This window comes from Cyanistes caeruleus, chromosome 4 (genome assembly GCF_971803275.1).
Source record: "Cyanistes caeruleus chromosome 4, bCyaCae1.hap1.1, whole genome shotgun sequence".
Taxonomy (NCBI): domain Eukaryota; kingdom Metazoa; phylum Chordata; class Aves; order Passeriformes; family Paridae; genus Cyanistes; species Cyanistes caeruleus.
This window is the reverse complement of record NC_141704.1, coordinates 192,930-212,441: the sequence shown is the minus strand read 5'-3', so window position 1 is coordinate 212,441 and position 19,512 is coordinate 192,930. Positions and strand designations below refer to the sequence as shown.

Below are 19,512 nucleotides of genomic sequence, written 5' to 3'. Positions count from 1 at the left end.
GCACTGGGTGGCCCTGGGGTGTCCTGTAGGGTGCCTGGGGTGCCACACTGAAGCCTGTGGGGGGAGGTGTTGTACTGGGGGGAGCCTGGGGTGTCCCGTTGGGATTCCTGGGTGTCCTATGCTTTAGGGTCTCTGGAGGGGACAATAGGGAGTCCATGGGGACAGTCACTGCTGTGGGGGGACTCTTCAGGTTGTCACTCTAAGGGGTGTCCCTGGGATGTCACACGTGCTCTCTCCGTGGGGGTCCTTCGGGGGGTTGTTCCTGAGGTGTGGTGCAGTCTTGGGGGCCGTGGTCCCCTGACACCCTTGACGTCCCTGTGCCCTGCAGGTGACAGTGCTCTTCGCGGGACAGAACATTGACGGGAGCCCCTTTGGGGTGAACGTGGGCATGGCCCTGGGTGACGCCAGCAAGGTGACGGCACGCGGCCCCGGCCTGGAGCCCGTGGGCAACGTGGCCAACAAAACCACCTACTTCGACATCTACACTGCAGGTGGGGGCACAGCGGGGTTGGGGGTCTCTGGAGACATGTCCTTGTGGTGTTGCCATGGCATGGCCGGGTGACTGGGGACATGCCTTCGTGGTGGCATGACCATGACCAGAGACTTTGAGACATATCCTTGTGCTGTGGCTGTGACGTGACTTGCTGGCACTGAAGTTACGTTCTCCTGATGACATGGGGTGGCCTGGTGGCTCTGGGGATGTGTCCTGGGAGTGGCAGGGCCGTGGCATGTCCATGGCATGATCTCATGGTGGCTTGGGGACATGTCCTTCTCATTCCAGGGCCATGGCATGGCCAGGTGGCTCTGGGGACGTGTCCTCGAGGTGGCCTTGACATAGCACGATTTAGTGGCTCTGTGGCCACGCCTTCATGGTGACATGGCCATGGGGTGGTCTTCTGGTGGCAGGGCCACGGTGTGGCAAGTGGCACCAAGACTGTGTCCTTGTGCCATGGCCATGGGATGGTCTGGTGGCTGTGGGGCCGTGTCATCAGGGTGACAGGGCCATGGCACGGCTGGGTGGCTCTGGGGACATGTCCTCATGGTAGCCTGGCCATGGCACTGAGCCTGTGTCCTGGTGATGACAGGGGCTGGCTCGGGCGATGTGGGGGTGGTGATCACAGACCCCCAGGGCCGGCGGGACACGGTGGAGGTGATGCTGGAGGACAAGGGAGACAACGTGTTCCGCTGCACCTACCGGCCCGTCCTCGAAGGGCCACACACCATCTGTGTCACCTACGCTGGCACCCAGGTCCCCAGGAGCCCCTTCACCGTCAATGTGGCTGAAGGTGAGGCTCCCTCCCAGGTCCCCACGTGGCTCCACAACATTTGTGACCACTGTAGCCAATGACAACTGTCAGTGGCTCCGTGTCACCCAGATGTCACCACAGTGGCCCCAAGGCACACAGTGGTGACCGTGGTGGTCTGTGACACCAATAAGTGACCATGGGTGAACCCATGGTCCCCTCACACTCCCCTGGGTGTCCCTCTGGCACCCCTGTCCCCAAGGTGTCCCCAGGGTTTGGTTCCTTGTGCCCCTGAGGATGCCATGGTACTCCCCTATCCCCAGGGCATCCCCAAGGCATCCCCATGTGCCCCTGCCAGCCCTGGGACACCCCCACTTCCTTTTCCTGGGGGTTCCCCAAGGTCCCCCTGGTGCCTGGTGGGTGCTGGTGGGTGCTAATGGGACTTTGCAGCCTGCACCCCCTCGGCGGTCCGGGCCACGGGCCGGGGGCTGCAGCCACGGGGCGTCCGAGTGCAGGACGTGGCTGACTTCAAGGTCCTGACACGGGGTGCGGGCAGCGGGGACCTGCGGGTGACACTGCGGGGACCAGGTACGTGTCAGTCACTGTGTGGGAGCATGGTGGGGTTGACAGGGTGGGGGGCACCGTGGGGTTGGATATTGGAGGTCTGTGGGCAGGGTCCCACTGGGGGGCCCGTGGGGTGAGTGTGTGGGTGGGGGTTCCCCATGGAGGGATGGATATAGATGGGGAACCCATGGGGGGGTCTAGGGTTGGGGGACACCATGGGATTGGCCATGGGGATGTGGGTGCATGGATGGGGGTCCCGTGAGGTTGTCCATGGGGGTTGGACGGTTGGGGGGTATCCTGGGGTTGACCATGGGTTGGGGGGCACCATGGGAGGTGCATGTTTGGGGGGTGCCCCTGGGGTGGGTGCCCCATCTGACCCCCTCCCACAGGGGGCACGGAGGAGCCAGTGACAGTGAGGGATGTTGGTGACGGCGTTTACGAGTGCGAGTACGTGCCCCGGGTGCCCGGCACCTACCAGGTGTCCATCACCTGGGGTGGCTACGCCATCCCCCGCAGGTCAGTGGCAAGGGGGGAGTGAGGGGGGTGGGTTTATGCGGGGGCGGGGGGCAGCAGGAGAATGATGTACAAACCCCACCCCTCACTGCCCCTCCACCCTCCCCAGCCTGTCTGAGATGCAGATGTCCCCCTGGGGGTGGGGGATTTGGGGAATGTGAGGGGTGTGTGGGGTACACATCATCCCCTCCTGCCAATCTGAGGTGCAGGTGTCCCCCCAGGGGTGGGAGATGTTTGAGGGGACTGGGGGTGCAGGTGTAGTACAGCCCCCTGCCCCCCATTCCCCCCAGCCCGTTCAAGGGGGAGATGTGTGAGGGGGTGGGGTTGTGCAGGTGTGCTACAGCCCCCTCTCACACCTGTCTGTCCTCTCCCAGCCCGTTTGAGGTGCAGGTGTCCCCCCAGCCCGGGACACAGAAGGTCCGGGCCTGGGGGCCGGGGCTCGAGGGTGGGGTCGTGGGGCGCCCTGCAGACTTCGTGGTTGAGGCCGTCGGCACTGAAGTGGGGACCCTTGGTGAGCTGGGGGGACATGGAGGGGTGGGGCACTGTGGTGGGGACACTGGGTGAGCCCTGAAGTGGGAGGACATGGGGACAGGGTTGGGGGTCGTGTTGTGGGAGCAGGGTGGGGAGCTATGTGGTGGGGACAAGGGCATGAGCGGGTGACACACTCTTGAGGACATGGGGACGGAATGGGGGGCACCATGGGGCAGTGTGGCACTGTAAGGGATGTCAGTGTGGTGGAGACCAGGGCACGGAGTATGTGAAACGCCACTGGGGACATGGGGACCGGCTGGAGGATGGGCACCATGGTGGGGTCCCCCACTGCTGTGGTGACACGGCCACGCAGAGTGGGGACATGGGGTGGGTTGGGGGTGGCCACAGTGGGGTGGGGGGGCATGGGTGGTGCCAGTCTGGAGACATGGTCACAGAGATGGGGAGAATGGTCTGGATGCCTTTCTGGGGGGGACATAAAGACATGTTAGGTGTCACCCTGCTGGGGTCATGGGCACAGAGCGGGGGACAAGGACAGGATCTGGGGGTCCTGGCCCAGGCACAGGGTAATGGTGGCTGCGGTGCCCCCAGGGTTCTCCATCGAGGGCCCATCCCAGGCGCGCATCGAGTGCGATGACAAGGGCGACGGCTCGTGCGATGTGCGGTACTGGCCCACCGAGCCAGGGCTCTACGCTGTGCACGTGGTCTGTGATGATGAGGACATCCGGGACAGCCCTTTCATGGCTGATATCCGCCCCGCTCCCCCTGACTCCTGGCCCGACAAGGTGCTGTGACCCACGACAACCCACAGATCCTGTTGTGCTCTTGTGCTCCATAGTGCCCTGCTGTGCCCCATTACACCCCATCGCGTCCCACCTGTGGGTGCTGGGGGTGCCAGCACCCCGTTGTATCCTTCTAACCCCGCCTCTCCACAGGTGAAGGCCTTTGGGCCAGGGCTGGAGCCCACTGGCTGCATTGTGGATCGCCCGGCCGAGTTCACCATCGATGCCCGTGGTGCTGGCAAGGGGCCCCTCAAGCTCTATGCACAGGTGGGAACTGTAGGGGGCTGTTGGGTGGTGCTGGGTGCTGGTGGGTGACCTTGGGCGGTGCTGAGCACCTTTGAGTACAGTCAAACACTGCTGGGCTCCATTTAGTGTTGCTGGGCACCATTGGCTGCCCTTGAGCACTGCTGGGTGCTGCTGGGCACCGTTAGTCACTGTTAGGTGCCATTGGCCAACACTGAGTGTCATTGGGTGCCATTGGCCAGTACTGAGTGCCATTGGGTGCCATTGGCCAGTACTGAGTGTCATTGGGTGCTATTGGCCAGTACTGAGTGCCATTGGGTGCCATTGGCCAGCACTGAGTGCCATTGGGTGCCATTGGCCAACACTGAGTGTCATTGGGTGCCATTGGCCAGCACTGAGTGCCATTGGGTGCCATTGGCCAGCACTGAGTGCCATTGGGTGCCATTGGCCAACACTGAGTGTCATTGGGTGCCATTGGCCAGCACTGAGTGCCATTGGGTGCCACTGGCTGACACTTAGTGCCACTGGGTGCTGTTGGGTGCCATTGGCCAGCACTGAGTGCCACACGGCTCCCTCACCTCCCTCTGCTGCTCACAGGACGCCGAGGGCTTCCCTATTGACATTAAGGTGAAGGACAATGGTGATGGCACCTTCCACTGTGTCTACGTCCCCACCAAAGCCATGAAGCACACAGTCATCGTCGCCTGGGGGGGTGTCAACACCCCCAACAGCCCCTTCCGTGTGGGTGTCACAGGGGGCCCATGGGGTGCTGGGGTGGCCATGGGGAGGTCCCAGGAGGTGCAGGGAGGGGGTGTTAATCATGGAGGATGTTAAGACAGATGTGGGGCATGGGAGTCCCATGGGGATGGGGGCCTGGGTAGGGCTGTGGGCCCATGGGGTGATGTGGAGGGAGATGTGGGGCCCATGGGGTGATGTGGAGGGAGATGTGGGGCCCCTGGGGTGATGTGGAGGGAGATGGGGGTCCCATGGGGTGATGTGGAGGGAGATGGGGGTCCCATGGGGTGCTGGATGTGGACATGGAGGTCCCAGACCTATAGGGTGCTATAGGTCTATAGGGTAGGGTTGGGGGTCCCATGAAGTGCTGGGGATGGGAGTCTTTGGAGCGGTTGGATGGAGGCGGGGTGCCAGTGGCAGGGTTGGAGGTCCCAGTCCCATGGGGTGCCGGGGAAAGAGGGGTCCATGCCCCTGCCCCACCTGACACTGTGGGCCCGCAGGTGAGCGTGGGCGAGGGCAGCCACCCCAGCAGGGTGAAGGTGCATGGGCCAGGTGTGGAGAAGACAGGGCTGAAGGCCAACGAGCCCACCTACTTCACCGTGGACTGCAGTGAGGCTGGACAGGGTGGGTGCTGTGGTGGGGGGCAGCCTGGGAACTCCTCTGTGGGCATGAGGCCTGTGTCCCTGGGCCATCACCCCTGGTCCTGCACCCCTGGTCCTGGACCATTACCACCAGTCCTGCTCATCATCCCTGGATCAAGGGTCTTTCATTCTGGGCCCATCAGTTCTGGTCCTGGTCTTACATCCCTGGTCCAAAATCCCTGATCCTGCATCCCTGCTCCTGGTCCAGGATTCCTGGGCCTGCATCCCTATTCCTGCATCCCATCCCTGGTCCATTATCTCTGATCTTGGTCCATCAACCCTGATCCTGTCCATCATTTCCAGTCCTTATCCAGCCCCCTGCCGCATGTGCCACCCCTCAGTGTAGCCCTGGGGAATGGGGGCCACTGACACAGCCACCCCCACAGGTGACGTCAGCATTGGCATCAAGTGCGCCCCAGGAGTGGTGGGGCCGCTGGAGGCTGACATCGACTTTGACATCATTAAGAATGACAATGACACCTTCACGGTCAAGTACACAGCGCCGGGCGCAGGGCTCTACACCATCATGGTGCTCTTTGCCAACCAGGTCAGGGTTCTGGGACTGCCCCACGTCCCCAAGGGTCCATCCCCTGCTCTGTGGGGTGTCCCCAGCGGCCAGGTGGGGCTGGGGCTTTAACTCTGTGGTGCCCCCATGTCACCGTGCCCTGGTTTTGATCCGCAGGAGATCCCCTCCAGCCCCTTCCGCATCAAGGTGGACCCATCCCATGACGCCACCAAGGTCAAAGCCGAGGGACCTGGGCTCAGCCGGACAGGTGAGGGGCCAGTGGGGTGGGGATGGGGGACATGGGGTGGGAGTGATGGGTGCTGTGGGGCAGGGACTGCGTGTGCCGTGGGTCCTGCAGTGACTTGATGATGTGGTGCAGGGGTGGAGGTGGGGACCCCCACCCACTTCCGCGTGCAGACGCGGGGGGCGGGGAAGGCCCCCCTGGACGTGCGGTTCGTGGGGACGGGGCCTGGCCCAGCTGTCGCTGACTTCGAGGTCATCGACAATCATGACTATTCCTACACGGTCAAGTACACCCCGCTGCAGCAGGTGCGTGCTGGGGCACCCTGACCCACGGGAACATCCATTCTGGGCACCCCAACCCACAGGCTCAACCCGTGAGGGGATCCCAAACATACAGGGGCTCCCCAGCCCGTGGGGTACCCCAGAGGGGCCCTCTCATTGACACCCCATTCCCTGGGCTCCCCCAAGGACACCCACCCATACAGCCGAGTGTATAGGGGCACCCCCATGAGCACCCCCTTCCCATAGGTACTCCCAGCTCCTGGCACCCCACCCCTATGAACATCCCCCCATCACCGTGGACACCCCACCTCTGTGGCACCCCCTTGGGGCAGCTTCAGCCCAACATGTGTATCTGTCTACCCAGGGTGCCCCCAGATCCACGGGTTCCCCCCATCCCTGGGACTTCACCCACCCCAGGAGCCGTGGGTGACCCCCAAGCCCCCAGCCTTATGGCTGCGTGTCCCCTGGTAGCCCCTTTGAATCCCCCAGCGCTGTGCCGTGGGTGTCCGCCCTCTGCCCCATGACTGGGCATTGTGTGGGGGTCCCCTGGCACCACCCTGAAGTCGAGTTGTTCCTGCAGGGCCCCCTGTCTGTGGTGGTCACCTATGGAGGGGACCCCATCCCCAAGAGCCCCTTCCCCGTCACTGTGGCTCCCCCCCTGCAGCTGGGCAAGGTCAAGGTGCAGGGGCTCAACAGCAGTGAGTGGCAGCACTGGGGCAATGCTGGGGGGACCCCGAGGGAGGGGAGCACCCTGCATGTGGTGTGGAGGGGGGGGCAGGCCCTGGCAGGGACACTCGAGCATTGGGAGCACCCTGGGGGAAGTGACCTGGGAGGGGACACCTGGGTGGGGGCATCAGCTTCCCTTGGGGGGACACTCTAAATGTGGGGGCGCTCCAGGGGAGGGCATTCTTGGGTGTGGGGTTCAGCATGGGGTGAGAACACCTGAGGGCATGGACACTGTGTGTGTAGGGGGATACACACCCTGGTTGTGGGGTGCAGCTCGGGGCCCTAAGGGTGGGTCGGGGGGCACCCTCGTAGGAGAGGTTTGGGACCGCTCGCGTAGGGGAGCAAGTGGGATATGAGGGACGGGCATGGGGGGGCAATGGGGGAACACACACCCTGTGGGGAAACAATACCCTGGGTATGGGGGACAGCCTTAGGTGGAGGTGACACACCCTGGGACAGACATCCTCCCCAGATTCACCATCAGTCTAGGGACACCTCAGGGTGAGAGGTGCCCCTCTGACCCCCCGCTCCCCTGCAGAGGCGGAAGTGGGGCAGGTGCAGGAGTTCCAGGTGGAGACACAGGGTGCAGGAGGCCAGGGGCAACTGGAGGTGAAGGTGACGGGCCCCTCGCGGCGCCCCGTGCCCTGCACAGTGGGGCCTGCGCCCCCCGGAGGCCCCCACCCTGTCACTTTCACACCCCCCGAGGAGGGGCCCCACCGTGTCGAGGTCACCTACGATGGGCACCCGGTTCCAGGCAGCCCCTTCCCTGTGGAAGCTCTGCTGCCCCCTGACCCCTCCAAGGTGAGCGTGGCACATGTGTGCAACAGGGGTGTGTGTGCCCAATCCCTGTGTGTCCCTCCTGCCCCCCATGTGCTGCTCGCAAACCCCACGTGTGCCTATGCCCCCATAACCTCTGCATGTCTCCCTGACCCCTACATGTCCCTGTCCTGACCTGCGAACAGGTGGTGGCCTTGGGGCTGGGGCTACAGGGCAGTCACGTGGGAGTCTGCCGACGGCCACACATCCCCCTTGCCCACCCCGTGTCCCTATGTCCCCTGACCCCTAGCTGTCCCTGTGTCACTCTTGACCTCCACCTGTCCCTGTGTTCCCCCTGACCCCCATGTGTCACTGTGCCTGCAGGTGGTGGCGTCTGGGCCCGGGCTGAAGGGCGGCCGTGTCGGGGTCCCAGCGCCCTTCTCCATTGCCACGCAAGGCGCGGGCAGTGGGGGGCTGGGGCTGACAGTGGAGGGGCCCTGCGAGGCCAAGATTGAGTGCCAGGACAACGGGGATGGCTCCTGTGCCGTGTCCTACCTGCCCACGGCACCTGGAGAGTACCACATCAACATCCTCTTCGCTGGGCACCACATCCCGGGCAGCCCCTTCACGGCTGCGGTCACGGCGCCCTTCGACCCGGCCAAAGTGACGGCGTCGGGGCCGGGGCTGGAGCGCGGCCGTGCGGGGGAGGCGGCTGCCTTCTCCGTGGACTGCTCGCAGGCCGGAGAGGCCGAGCTCACCATCGAGATCCGCTCCGAGGCCGGCGTCAAGGCTGAGGTGCTGGTGCAGAACAATCGTGACGGCACCTATGCCATCACCTACACTCCAGCCTGTGCCGGCGCCTACACCATCACCATCAACTACGGCGGCCTCCCGGTCCCCAACTGCCCCGTGCGCGTCACTGTTGACCCAGCCGTCGACACCAGCAGTGTCAAGGTCTACGGCAAAGGCGTGGAGCCGCGAGGTGAGGGAGTGGCCATGCAGGGGCTGCTCACCAAGGCACCTCCTTCCCTTGGGTGGGGATCTCCTTCTCCCCGGGGGCATCCCATCCCTGTGGGCATCTCTTCCTCCTGGGTACCCCTGTGGACACCACCACAGGCGTCTCCTCTCTATGAGCATCCCCATGGTCACCCCATCCCTGTGGGTACCCCCTCTCTATGGACATCCCCACTCACAGACATTCCAACCCCATGGACATCCCCTCCCCATGGGCACCCCATGGACAGCCCTTCCCGTGTGGAGAGTCTCTGGGTATCCTGTGGACATCCCTCCAGGGCACCTCCCATTTGCAGGGATGACCCCGAGGCCATGGACTCTCCCGTGCTCACCAACATCTCCTCCCCATGGGAATTCCCTCTGATGGGAGCTCTCCTGGGCACCCCAGTCATCTCTCTTCCCCCTGTCCCCCTTGCCCCCACCACTACTCAGGGGTCCCTGTGGTTTTCCTCTCATTCCTGGGGGGAAGTTCTGGGGGTGCAGGGGGTGTGGGGCGGGACCCCAAGGCTGTGCCAGTTCCCCCTTGAAGCCCCTGTGTGTGCCAAGGGGGCCATGGGCTCTCACAGGCTGCTCTGAGGGACTCCCAGGTGAGCTCTGGGTCCCCTTGACCCCCCTGTACCCCTCAGGGGTGCTGCGGGAGGTGGGCACTGAGTTCACGGTGGATGCGCGGGCGCTGGCCCCCACCGGGGGACCCCACATCCGTGCACGGGTGCTGAACCCCTCCGGGACCCCCATCGACACCTTCGTCACTGACCTTGGCGATGGCACCTACCGCGTGGAGTACACACCTTTCGAGGAGGGTGAGGGACCCCCACAACCCCCCTGGGAAATCCAACACCCCTGGGGACCCCTAGGCCCTCCTAGAGAACACAGACATACCTGGGGAACTCCCAAACCCTTAAGGACCCCCAGCCCCCAGGGAGCACCAACACACCCCAGGAACCTCCAGGGACCATGAGCTCTCCCAGGGACTCTGCTCCCCCACCGGACTCCAACATTCCCCTGGGACCCCAAGTCCTGGCCAGGCATCCACCGTCCCTCATGAGGGACCTTCTCATACCACATCCAAGTGGGGACCCCCTTCAATTCCCCCTGATTCTCCAGAACCAGAAACCCCTAAGCCCCCCTGAGACACCCCCAAATCCCAACCAGGGACTCCCAGCCTTGCCCTAAAACCCCACCCAGGGACCTCCAAAATTCCTTGAGAATCCCCACCCCACAGACCCCTTGTGCCCCCTCCTTGGGCAGTGTATGATGGTGTCCCTGTCACAGGGCTGCATCTGGTGGAGGTGACATATGATGACGTGGCAGTCCCCAAGAGCCCATTCCGTGTGGGGGTGGCCGAGGGCTGCGACCCCACACGCGTTCGGGCGCACGGCCCTGGCCTGGAGGGCGGCCTGGTGGGCACGGCCAACCACTTCACTGTGGAGACCAGGTGGGCACTGACCCCCTACCCCAATCCAACCCTGCCCCCCAAAGACCCCCAACGCCTCCAAATCCCCTGCCCTAGCCCTATTCCACACGCACCGACCCCTCATGCTGTCCATACTGGGGGCTTTGGGGTGGGCACGGCCCCCTGCTTCAGTGTGGAGAGCAGATGGACACAAACCCTGAGTCCCTCCATTCCCACACCCATTCCCACAGTGCCCACCATGGGGGGGGGGGGGGCACTGTGAGTCTGGGGGGGTTGTGAAGAGCACCATGGATCAGAGATATCACTTCTATCCCAAGCCCCCAACCCACCATCTCCATCCCTGATCATAGAAGTGTCACCGTTATCCTCTTGCACCTGTGCCCTTTATGTGCATGTACCACCTCTATCCCACGTCACCAACCCGCCATCTCCATCCGGTGTCACCACTCTGGCATCTCCGTGTTCTGCCAGAGGTCCCACGTCCAACCTCTCGCATCCTCTACCACCCGAGTCCTTTCCCATGGATGTACCACCTCCATCCCATGTCACCAAACAGCATCTCCACCCCCTGCCATGAAAGTGCTGAACCCATCCCATGTCATGAGGATGGCATCTGTCCCCTTGCCATGGAGGTGCCACCTCTGCCAGGGAGGTGGCAGCTCCCTCCCCCTGCCATGGAGGTGGCACCTCTGTCTCCCCACTATGGCTGTTGTTCCCCCTGGCCCCCCCCATGCCTGTGTCACTTCTCTGAGTGGTGGCATATCTCCAGGGGTGCAGGCACTGGGGGATTGGGCCTGGCCATTGAGGGTCCCTCGGAGGCAAAGATGTCCTGCAAGGACAACAAGGATGGCAGTTGCGCAGTGGAGTATGTCCCCTTCACGCCTGGTGACTACGACGTCAACATCACCTTCGGCGGCCACCCCATCCCTGGTGCGGGGGGACACGGGGACGGGGTGCGGGGAGGTGTCCTGATTGTTATCACAGGGCTTCCTTGCGGTGATGCCACCCATGGTGGCCCCACAGCCAAGCTGTCCCCTGCCTGTGCTGTCCCCATGGCCATGGCTTTGGTACCCCCGTGGCCACACTGACCCCGTGGTCACACTGACCCATGGCCACGTTGACCCCATGTGGAGCCTTTGCCCAAACTATTCCATGACCATGCTGCCCTTGTTCCAATGCTGACTGTATGGACATGTTGACCCCATGACAATGGTGACCCCACACTGTGCTCATGCCCATATTGAGCCCTTCCCCACACTGACCCTTTGGCCATGCAGTCATGCTGTCCTCATGGCTCACATTGACCCCATGACCATGTTGACCTCATGATCGTGTTGTCCCCATGCCCATGCTGATCCTATGGATATGTTGACCCCATATGAGCACACTGGCCCCACAAAGTGCCCATGCACATGGTGGACATGCCAACTCTATGGCCATGCTATCCCTGTGCCCCTGCTGACCTCATGACCATGTTGACCTTGTCCTCATGCTGACCCCATCCCCACAGTGACCCCATTCCCATGATGACCCCATGCTCACACTGGCAGTGGCCACACTGCGCCCATCCCTGCCCTACCCCGCCCCATCACGCACTGACCCCTTCTCCACACAGGGAGCCCATTCCGGGTGCGAGTGCGGGATGCTGTGGATGCCTCAAAGGTGACGTGCTCAGGGCCAGGGCTGGGTCCCAGCGTCCGAGCGCGGTTGCCCCAGAGCTTCACCGTGGACGTGAGTGCCGCAGGACATGCAGCCCTTGAGGTGACGCTGCTGGGGCCCACTGGTAAGTGGGGACACAGTGGGCAGCAGGGGCCTGTGTCTTGTGGTGTGTCCTGACCTCTGGGGTGTCCTGCCTTATAAATGTCCTATTTCATAATGGGATGTCCTGCCCCTTGGATCCCATGGTCTGTAGAGAGTCCTGCCCCCTGGGATGTCCTGCCTCGTGGCTTGTCCAGCACCATGGATGCCCTGTTCCATAGAGTGTCCTTCCCTGTTATATAGGGTGTCCTACCTATGGATGTCCTGCTCCATAGGGTGTCCTACCCCACAGGACGTCCAGCCCCATGGATGCCCTTCTTCATAGGGTGTCCAGCTTCATGGAGTGCCCTCCCCATGGGTACTCAGATCCACAGGGTGTCCTTCTCCATGGAATTCCCTGCCCAGGGAGGTTGTGCCCTACATGCTGCTCTATACCCTCCATGTCCTCCTGTCCCACATGCCCCCCTGCCTGACATGTCCCCACCCCACATGTCTCACTGCCCCACAGGGCTGCCGGAGCCAGTGGAGATCCGAGACAATGGTGATGGCACCCACAAGGTCACCTACACCCCAGCCACTGACGGGCCCTACACCGTGTCTGTCAAGTACGGGGGGCAGGAGGTGCCACGCAGGTGAGACCCCTACCTCGGGTGGGTAGAGGGGGGACACAGGATCCCCACACAGCCTGGAGATCACGGCACTCTCCTGACTCCCTGCTTCCTCCAGCCCCTTCAAAGTGACGGCGCTGCCCACCCACGATGCCAGCAAGGTGCGGGCAAGTGGCCCCGGGCTGAGTGCAGGAGGGATCCCTGCCAGCCTCCCCGTCGAATTCACCATTGACGCTCGTGATGCTGGCGAGGGATTGCTCACGGTGCAGATTCTGGTCAGTGCGTGAGGGGGAAACATGGGGTAGTGTGAGGGTTGTGGGGGGACACACTGAGGATGGGTGAAGGGCTGCTCACACTCCAGATCCTGGTTAGTGCAGGGGGGAGTCATGGGGTGCTGAGCCCCACAGGGTGTCCTTTCCCCCACATTCTGGGGTGCTGAGCCCCACAGGGTGCCCCCAGCACAGGGTACTGATGGGGGTTGCCTGCAGGACCCCGAGGGGCAGCCCAAGAAGGCGTCAATCCGGGACAATGGGGACGGCACCTACACAGTGTCCTACGTGCCCGATGTGCCCGGGCGCTACACCAGCACTGTCAAGTATGGGGGCGACGAGATCCCTGCATCGCCCTTCCGTGTCCTCGCCGTGCCCTCTGGCGATGCCAGCAAGTGCCTCGTCACAGGTGGGGCTGCCCCCCAGTGTCCTTATGCTGACCTATGTCATTCCCTTGCTGGCCCATGGCATCCCCTTGCTGACCCACAGCACCCCCTCACTGCCCCACAATGTCCCCTCACTGCCCCACCCCACTCCTCCCTGCCCCACAGTGATCCTCCTGCCCCATGGCATCCCCTCCTACCCCACAACATCCATATGCTAAGCCACAGTGTCCCTTTGCTGTCCCACAGCACCCACCCCAGACACCCCTGCCTTACCCCCCAGCACCCCGTGGCTGCCCCCCAGCACACCCACTGCCCCACTGCTGCCCCTCAGCACCTCTCCCACTGCCCCCAGACCTGCCCCATGGCACAGTGGGGGTGAGCGGGTGCCCCCAGGACAGGATGTGCCGGCCCCCCCGGAGCCCCCTGGCCCCCTCGGCGCCCCCGGCCCCCCAGCTAGCCCCCCAACCCCTTCTCACCGCTCTCCCTGGTCTTTCTTGCAGTATCCATTGGGGGCCATGGACTGGGTAAGTGGTGCCAGGGGGGCAGTTGGGGGGCTGGGAGGGGGCAGTTGGGGGATAGGTTTGGAGTCCCCCCATGGTCCTGACCCCACCCTCCCCTGCAGGTGCCTGTCTGGGCCCCACGATCCAGATCGGGGAGGAGACCGTGATCACTGTGGATGCAAAGGCAGCGGGACAGGGCAAGGTCACCTGCAAGGTGTCAACGCCTGATGGTGCTGAGCTGGACGTGGATGTGGTGGAAAACCACGATGGCACTTTTGACATCTTCTACACCGCACCCGAGCCCGGCAAATACGTCATCACCATCCGCTTTGGCGGGGAGCACGTCCCTAACAGCCCCTTCCATGTCATGGTGGGTGGGGCACTGGGGCGGGCACTGTGAGTCTGGGGGGTTGTGATGAGCACCATGGATCAGACTTTGGGAGACCATAGTGTGGGAAGCGTGGAATTGGGAGACCATAGTGGGTGCCATGAGGCAGAGAGCTGGGACTATGATGGGCACCGTGGGGTCAGATGATCATGGTGGGTGCTGTGAGGCACAGAGGCGGGGCTGTGGGATTGGGAAACTCTGTTGGATCCAAGGGGCAAAGAGTCGAGGGAACAATGGACACCATGGGACAGATTTTGAACACCAGGTTGACACCATGGGGTAGGGAAACCATGGTGGGGTCAGAACGTTGTGGTAGGCACCAACAGACAGAGGACTGGGGCCATGGTGGACACCAAGGGGCAGAGAGTAGCATCAGCGTGGAGAGCACAATGGGCACTGCAGGGTTGGGTGACCATGATGGGAGTTACGGAATTGGGGGACCATAGTGGGGCAGTGTCAGGACAATGGTGTCCATCATGGAGCTGAGAGAGTTGGGAGACCATGGTGGGCACCATGGGGCCAGGGTTGTGGTATTGGAGGTTGGGATCACGGTGGACATGATGGGGTTTGGAGGTCATGAGGGTCATCACAGGGCCGGGAGCCCACCATGGGGGTTCTCATGTCCCCTCTATGGCCACGTTGGGGCTGGGACCCCATCATGAGGTTCTCACCCTCCCTCTCTGCCCCATGATCAGGCCACGGAGGAGCCCCCAGCCACCACTGAGAACCTCCGGCCCTTTAACCTCGTCATCCCCTTCACGGTGCAGAAGGGTGAAATCACAGGTACAGTGCAGGGTTGTGGGGACAGCAACCACCCCTTCAGGCACCAACCCCACCCCTTGGTGCCTCCACTGACAAAATACCCCCAGGTGAAGTGCGAATGCCCTCGGGGAAGACAGCGCGGCCCAACATCACGGACAACAAGGACGGGACGGTGACAGTGCACTATGCCCCCTCCGAGAAGGGGCTGCATGAGATGGACATTCGCTATGATGGCAACCACATCCCTGGTAAGCCACTGTGGGGCACTGGGGACCACAGGGAGGCACTGGGAGCCACTGGGAGGTGGCTGAGGAAGGTTGATACAACTCTGCCCTGGTTAGACTCCAGTGGGTCAGGCATGCCCCATGGTGTGGAATGTTCCTGTGGACTGTCTCTGTGGGGTCCATGGTTGGTCACCCTTAGGTTGGGGTGTCCCCATGGGTCTCTGATCACTGTCCCTTGTGTCCTCAGGGAGTCCCCTTCAGTTCTATGTGGATGCCATCAACCCACGCCATGTCAGTGCCTATGGGCCTGGGCTGAGCCATGGGATGGTCAACAAGCCATGCACATTCACCATTGTCACCAAGGATGCTGGCGAGGGTGAGTGATGGCCAAAGGGGGCTGAGAGGTCATGGGGTCCCCCCCAGTGCCACCAGGAGGGGCTGGAGACCCCCGGTGCCTCATGATGCCCCTTGTCCGGTGCCACCTGACAGCCCCTGTGCCTACAGGTGGGCTGTCGCTAGCGGTCGAAGGTCCCTCCAAGGCGGAGATCACTTGCCAAGACAACAAAGATGGGACATGCACAGTGTCCTACCTGCCCACAGCCCCTGGCGACTACAGCATCATTGTGCGCTTTGATGACAAACACATCCCGGGCAGCCCCTTCACTGCCAAGATCACTGGTGAGATGGGCTGGGGGCACAGTGGGGTCTGGGGAAGTTCTGGGGGTTTTTGGGATCTCCACATGACCATGGGGGCGCCTGGTTGGCCATGGAGACATCTGCAGAGTCATGACCATGAAGGCACCTGGGAGGCTGTGGGGGCACTTGTATGACCATGGGGGCACTGGTGGGTCATGAGGACACCTGTGGGCTAATTGGCATACTTGCCCCATGGCCGTTGGGACAGCTGTGGTGTCTCTTGTCCAACCCTGGCCGCCAGGATTCCCCCTCCCATGGCCTTGGGGACACTGTGAAGCCTTGGAGACCCCAACCCATAGCCATGGGGACGTCATGGAGCTTTGAGCACCCCATCACAAGACCATGTAGACCATGTGGGGACTCTAACCATGGCTTTGAGGACACTATTCACACATCTTCGAGTGACCCCTGATTCTGGGGACCCTCTCCATATGTCCATTGGGACCTTGTGGGGCTTTGGGAATACTGTTCCATCACCACTGGGATCCTATCCATCTTGTCATCCACCTTGAGCTGATGTCCCTGCTGATGGCATCTCTGCAGGGGATGACTCCATGCGCACGTCCCAGCTCAATGTGGGCACCTCAACTGATGTGTCACTGAAGATCGCAGAGACAGACCTGAGCCTGTTGGCGGCTACCATCCGTGCACCGTCGGGCAACGAGGAGCCATGCTTGCTCAAGCGGCTGCCCAACCGCCACATCGGTGTGCAGGCACATGGGGACACTGTGGGGACACAGGGACATGGAGATGTGGGCACAGGAGAACGGGCACATGAGAGAAGGATGTGGGACCTGGGGACTTGTTGGGACAGGAAACAGTGGAGCTATGGGGTCACAGAGATGGGTGGCCTTGTGGCATTGGGTCAGCAGGGAGCTGGTGGCCATGGTTAGGGGACTTGGATGGTGACCAGGGGCTGATGGAGGTGGCCAGGGGCTGGTTGTGGTGGCTAGGGGATGGGGATGGTACATGGGTGGTGGCCAAGTCTGGTGGTGGTGTGTGACCACTCTGTCCTCCCCAGGCATCTCATTCACACCCAAGGAGGTGGGCGAGCATGTGGTGAGTGTGCGGAAGAGCGGGCAGCATGTCACCAACAGCCCTTTCAAGATCCTGGTGGGACAGTCAGAGATTGGTGATGCCGGCCGGGTCAAGGTGTGGGGCCAGGGGCTTCTGGAGGGCCACACCTTTGAGGTGGCTGAGTTCATCGTGGACACACGCAGTGCTGGTGAGGCCATGGTGGGGGATGGCCACGGGGGAGGTGGTAGCCATGGCTAAGGGCAGGATGGGGTGATGGCCTTGACCATGTGCTGGTCATGGCCACCCGAGGATGAGGTGCTGGCCATGGTTATTGCTGCGGTGTACAATGGCCACATGTGATGGTGGCCAAGGCTACATGTTGCCAGGAAGGCATGGTGGTGATGGTCATGGCCAAGGCAGGATGGTCCCTGTGGCTGGGGTTGGATGGTGGCTGTGGTGGTGATGTGGCCGTAGCCAGGATGATTTGAGGACCATGGCCATGCTAAAGCTGCTGCCAGCAGAGGATGAGGTGGTGGCTATGGTGTGACCATCATCTGAATGGGATGGTGACCATGGTAATGGCACAGCCAATGCCCAGGTGGAAGGTGGCTAAGGCCATGCCATGGTTGTGGCAAACACAGGATGGGGTGGTGGCCATGATTATGGGCATGGTGTGACCATTGCCAGGATAGAGTGGTGGCCATGTCCCATGGTGCAGCCAAGAGGGTGATACCGTGGTTACCATGGCATGGCCATGGCCACGATGGGGCTGATGACTGGGATTGGATGGTGACCATGGACAGTTTGGGCTTGTGGCCTTGGTGTGACCGTGACCAGGACAGGGGCAGCCTCCATGAGACACCTCTGATCATGTCCCCATGGCCCCCCAGGTTACGGCGGGCTGGGCCTGTCCATTGAGGGCCCCAGCAAGGTGGACATTAACTGTGAGGACATGGAGGATGGCACCTGCAAAGTCACCTACTGCCCCACCGAGCCCGGCAACTACATCATCAACATCAAGTTTGCTGACAAACATGTCCCAGGTGGGGCCTGGAGAAACATGGGGGGACAGAGGGTTGTGGTGGAAAGGAGTGCTAGGACCCCCAGGGGGTGACAGGTCCCTGAGGTAACTGTCTCCCACAGGGAGCCCCTTCACGGTGAAGGTGACTGGTGAGGGGCGGATAAAGGAGAGCATCACACGCCGGCGACAGGCACCCTCCATCGCCACTGTTGGCAGCACTTGTGACCTCAACCTTAAGATCCCAGGTAGGGTTGGCCTTCCTCCTCCTTCTCCTCCTCCCACCTCCTCCTTCTCCTCCTCCTCCCACCTCCTTCTCCTCCTCCTCCTCCCCCCTCCTTCTCCTCCCACCCTCCCTCCTCCTTCTCTTTTCCTCCTCTTCCTCTTCCTTTTCTTCTGCATATTTCATCCTCCCCTCTTCCTCCTCTTCATCCTCCCCTCTTGCTCCTCTTCATCCTCCCCTCTTCCTCCTCTTCATCCTCCCCTTTTCCTCCTCTTCTTCCCCCTTCTCCATCCTAATCCTCTTACTCCTCCTGCTCTGTGGGCCATGGGGATGGAGACACATCTCAGCCACTCCAGTCTGATTTCTCCTTCCTTCTTTCTCTCCCCTCCGTGCATCTGTGTCCACGTCTGTGTCCCTCTGTGTGTGTGCCTGTGTTCATGCATCCCTCTGTGCATGCTACCACGCACTGATACCTCCGTCCACATGTCCGTCTGTGTGTCCATTCACACGTCTGTCCATGTGTCCATTTCTGGCTTCATCCACCCTTGGCTCCATCCATCCCTGCAACCATCGCTACATCCACCCCTGTGTCCACCCCTCCCTGCACCATCCTCTACTTCCAACCCTGTGACTACCCATGTCTCCACCCATCTCGGTTCACACACATCCCTGTGTCCATCCTTGTCTCCATCCCTCCATGTCTCCACCCATCCACGTCTCCTCCCCATCACTGCATCCATCGCTGTGCCCATTCATCCCCATGTCTGTCCGTATCCTCCTGTGTCCCCATCACCCCTCTGCGCCCCTTTTCGTTCCCCCAACCTGTGCCCGCACCCTGTTGTCCCCACGTGTCCCCATGTGTCTGCACTGTCCCTCTGTGTCCCCGTGGGGTGTTCCCCAGGGAACTGGTTCCAGATGGTGTCGGCGCAGGAGCGGCTGACGCGCACGTTCACGCGCAGCAGCCACACGTACACGCGCACGGAGCGCACTGAGATCAGCAAGACGCGTGGCGGCGAGACCACGCGTGAGGTGCACGTGGAAGAATCGACCCGCGTGGGCGGCGCCTTCCCCCGTGCGCCCCCGGAGCCCTTCGGTGCCTTCGGGGCCTTTGGGACCCGCGAGGGCATCGGTGCCTTCGCAGCCCCTGCGCGCGCACACGAGGGTGCGTCCTGCAGCGGGGGCTGTAGGGGGTGTGCAGGGGGGTGTGCAGCAAAGGGGGATTGCACAAGACCTGGGTGTGCACGAGGGGCAAGTGTGCCTGAGGGCTGGGTGTGCAGGGCACCGTGCTTGCACGAGCGGGTGGTGCACTTGCACGTGGGGGCTGTTTGCACCAGGGCTGGGTGTGCATGAGGGAAGTGTTTGCTCAAGGACTGGGTGCTCTGGAGTACCAATGTGTGTTTGCACAGAGCTGTGCTTGCACGAGGGCTGGGGGTGCATGAGGTGTGTGGGCAGGGCACCGTGCTGGCACAAGGGCTGGGTGTGCAGGCAAGTGGGCTTGCGTGAGAGCTGGGC

General features: G+C 62.4%; 1 protein-coding gene across 4 annotated transcripts in view; it reads left to right on the top strand.

Annotated features, from left to right (window-relative positions):
- The window catches only part of FLNC (filamin C), a 30,196-nt gene that overhangs the window by 5,412 nt on the left and 5,272 nt on the right, over window positions 1-19,512 (top strand). The window contains exons 7-39 of one of the 4 annotated variants that reach the window (XM_086886197.1): window positions 329-491; window positions 1,086-1,286; window positions 1,695-1,832; window positions 2,198-2,324; window positions 2,696-2,832; window positions 3,402-3,595; window positions 3,746-3,859; window positions 4,433-4,576; window positions 5,071-5,194; window positions 5,598-5,758; window positions 5,894-5,984; window positions 6,096-6,265; window positions 6,822-6,939; window positions 7,506-7,768; window positions 8,108-8,705; window positions 9,364-9,537; window positions 10,010-10,172; window positions 10,921-11,081; window positions 11,767-11,934; window positions 12,418-12,541; window positions 12,636-12,792; window positions 13,006-13,195; window positions 13,673-13,696; window positions 13,795-14,042; window positions 14,756-14,843; window positions 14,930-15,070; window positions 15,294-15,422; window positions 15,551-15,724; window positions 16,286-16,447; window positions 16,764-16,967; window positions 17,650-17,802; window positions 17,903-18,025; window positions 18,902-19,162. In XM_086886197.1, the coding sequence (XP_086742323.1) occupies window positions 329-491; window positions 1,086-1,286; window positions 1,695-1,832; window positions 2,198-2,324; window positions 2,696-2,832; window positions 3,402-3,595; window positions 3,746-3,859; window positions 4,433-4,576; window positions 5,071-5,194; window positions 5,598-5,758; window positions 5,894-5,984; window positions 6,096-6,265; window positions 6,822-6,939; window positions 7,506-7,768; window positions 8,108-8,705; window positions 9,364-9,537; window positions 10,010-10,172; window positions 10,921-11,081; window positions 11,767-11,934; window positions 12,418-12,541; window positions 12,636-12,792; window positions 13,006-13,195; window positions 13,673-13,696; window positions 13,795-14,042; window positions 14,756-14,843; window positions 14,930-15,070; window positions 15,294-15,422; window positions 15,551-15,724; window positions 16,286-16,447; window positions 16,764-16,967; window positions 17,650-17,802; window positions 17,903-18,025; window positions 18,902-19,162 (5,587 nt within the window). The remainder of the gene's footprint in view (window positions 1-328; window positions 492-1,085; window positions 1,287-1,694; window positions 1,833-2,197; window positions 2,325-2,695; window positions 2,833-3,401; window positions 3,596-3,745; window positions 3,860-4,432; window positions 4,577-5,070; window positions 5,195-5,597; window positions 5,759-5,893; window positions 5,985-6,095; window positions 6,266-6,821; window positions 6,940-7,505; window positions 7,769-8,107; window positions 8,706-9,363; window positions 9,538-10,009; window positions 10,173-10,920; window positions 11,082-11,766; window positions 11,935-12,417; window positions 12,542-12,635; window positions 12,793-13,005; window positions 13,196-13,672; window positions 13,697-13,794; window positions 14,043-14,755; window positions 14,844-14,929; window positions 15,071-15,293; window positions 15,423-15,550; window positions 15,725-16,285; window positions 16,448-16,763; window positions 16,968-17,649; window positions 17,803-17,902; window positions 18,026-18,901; window positions 19,163-19,512) is intronic. The other 3 variants (XM_086886198.1, XM_086886199.1, XM_086886200.1) reach the window with 3 other exon arrangements.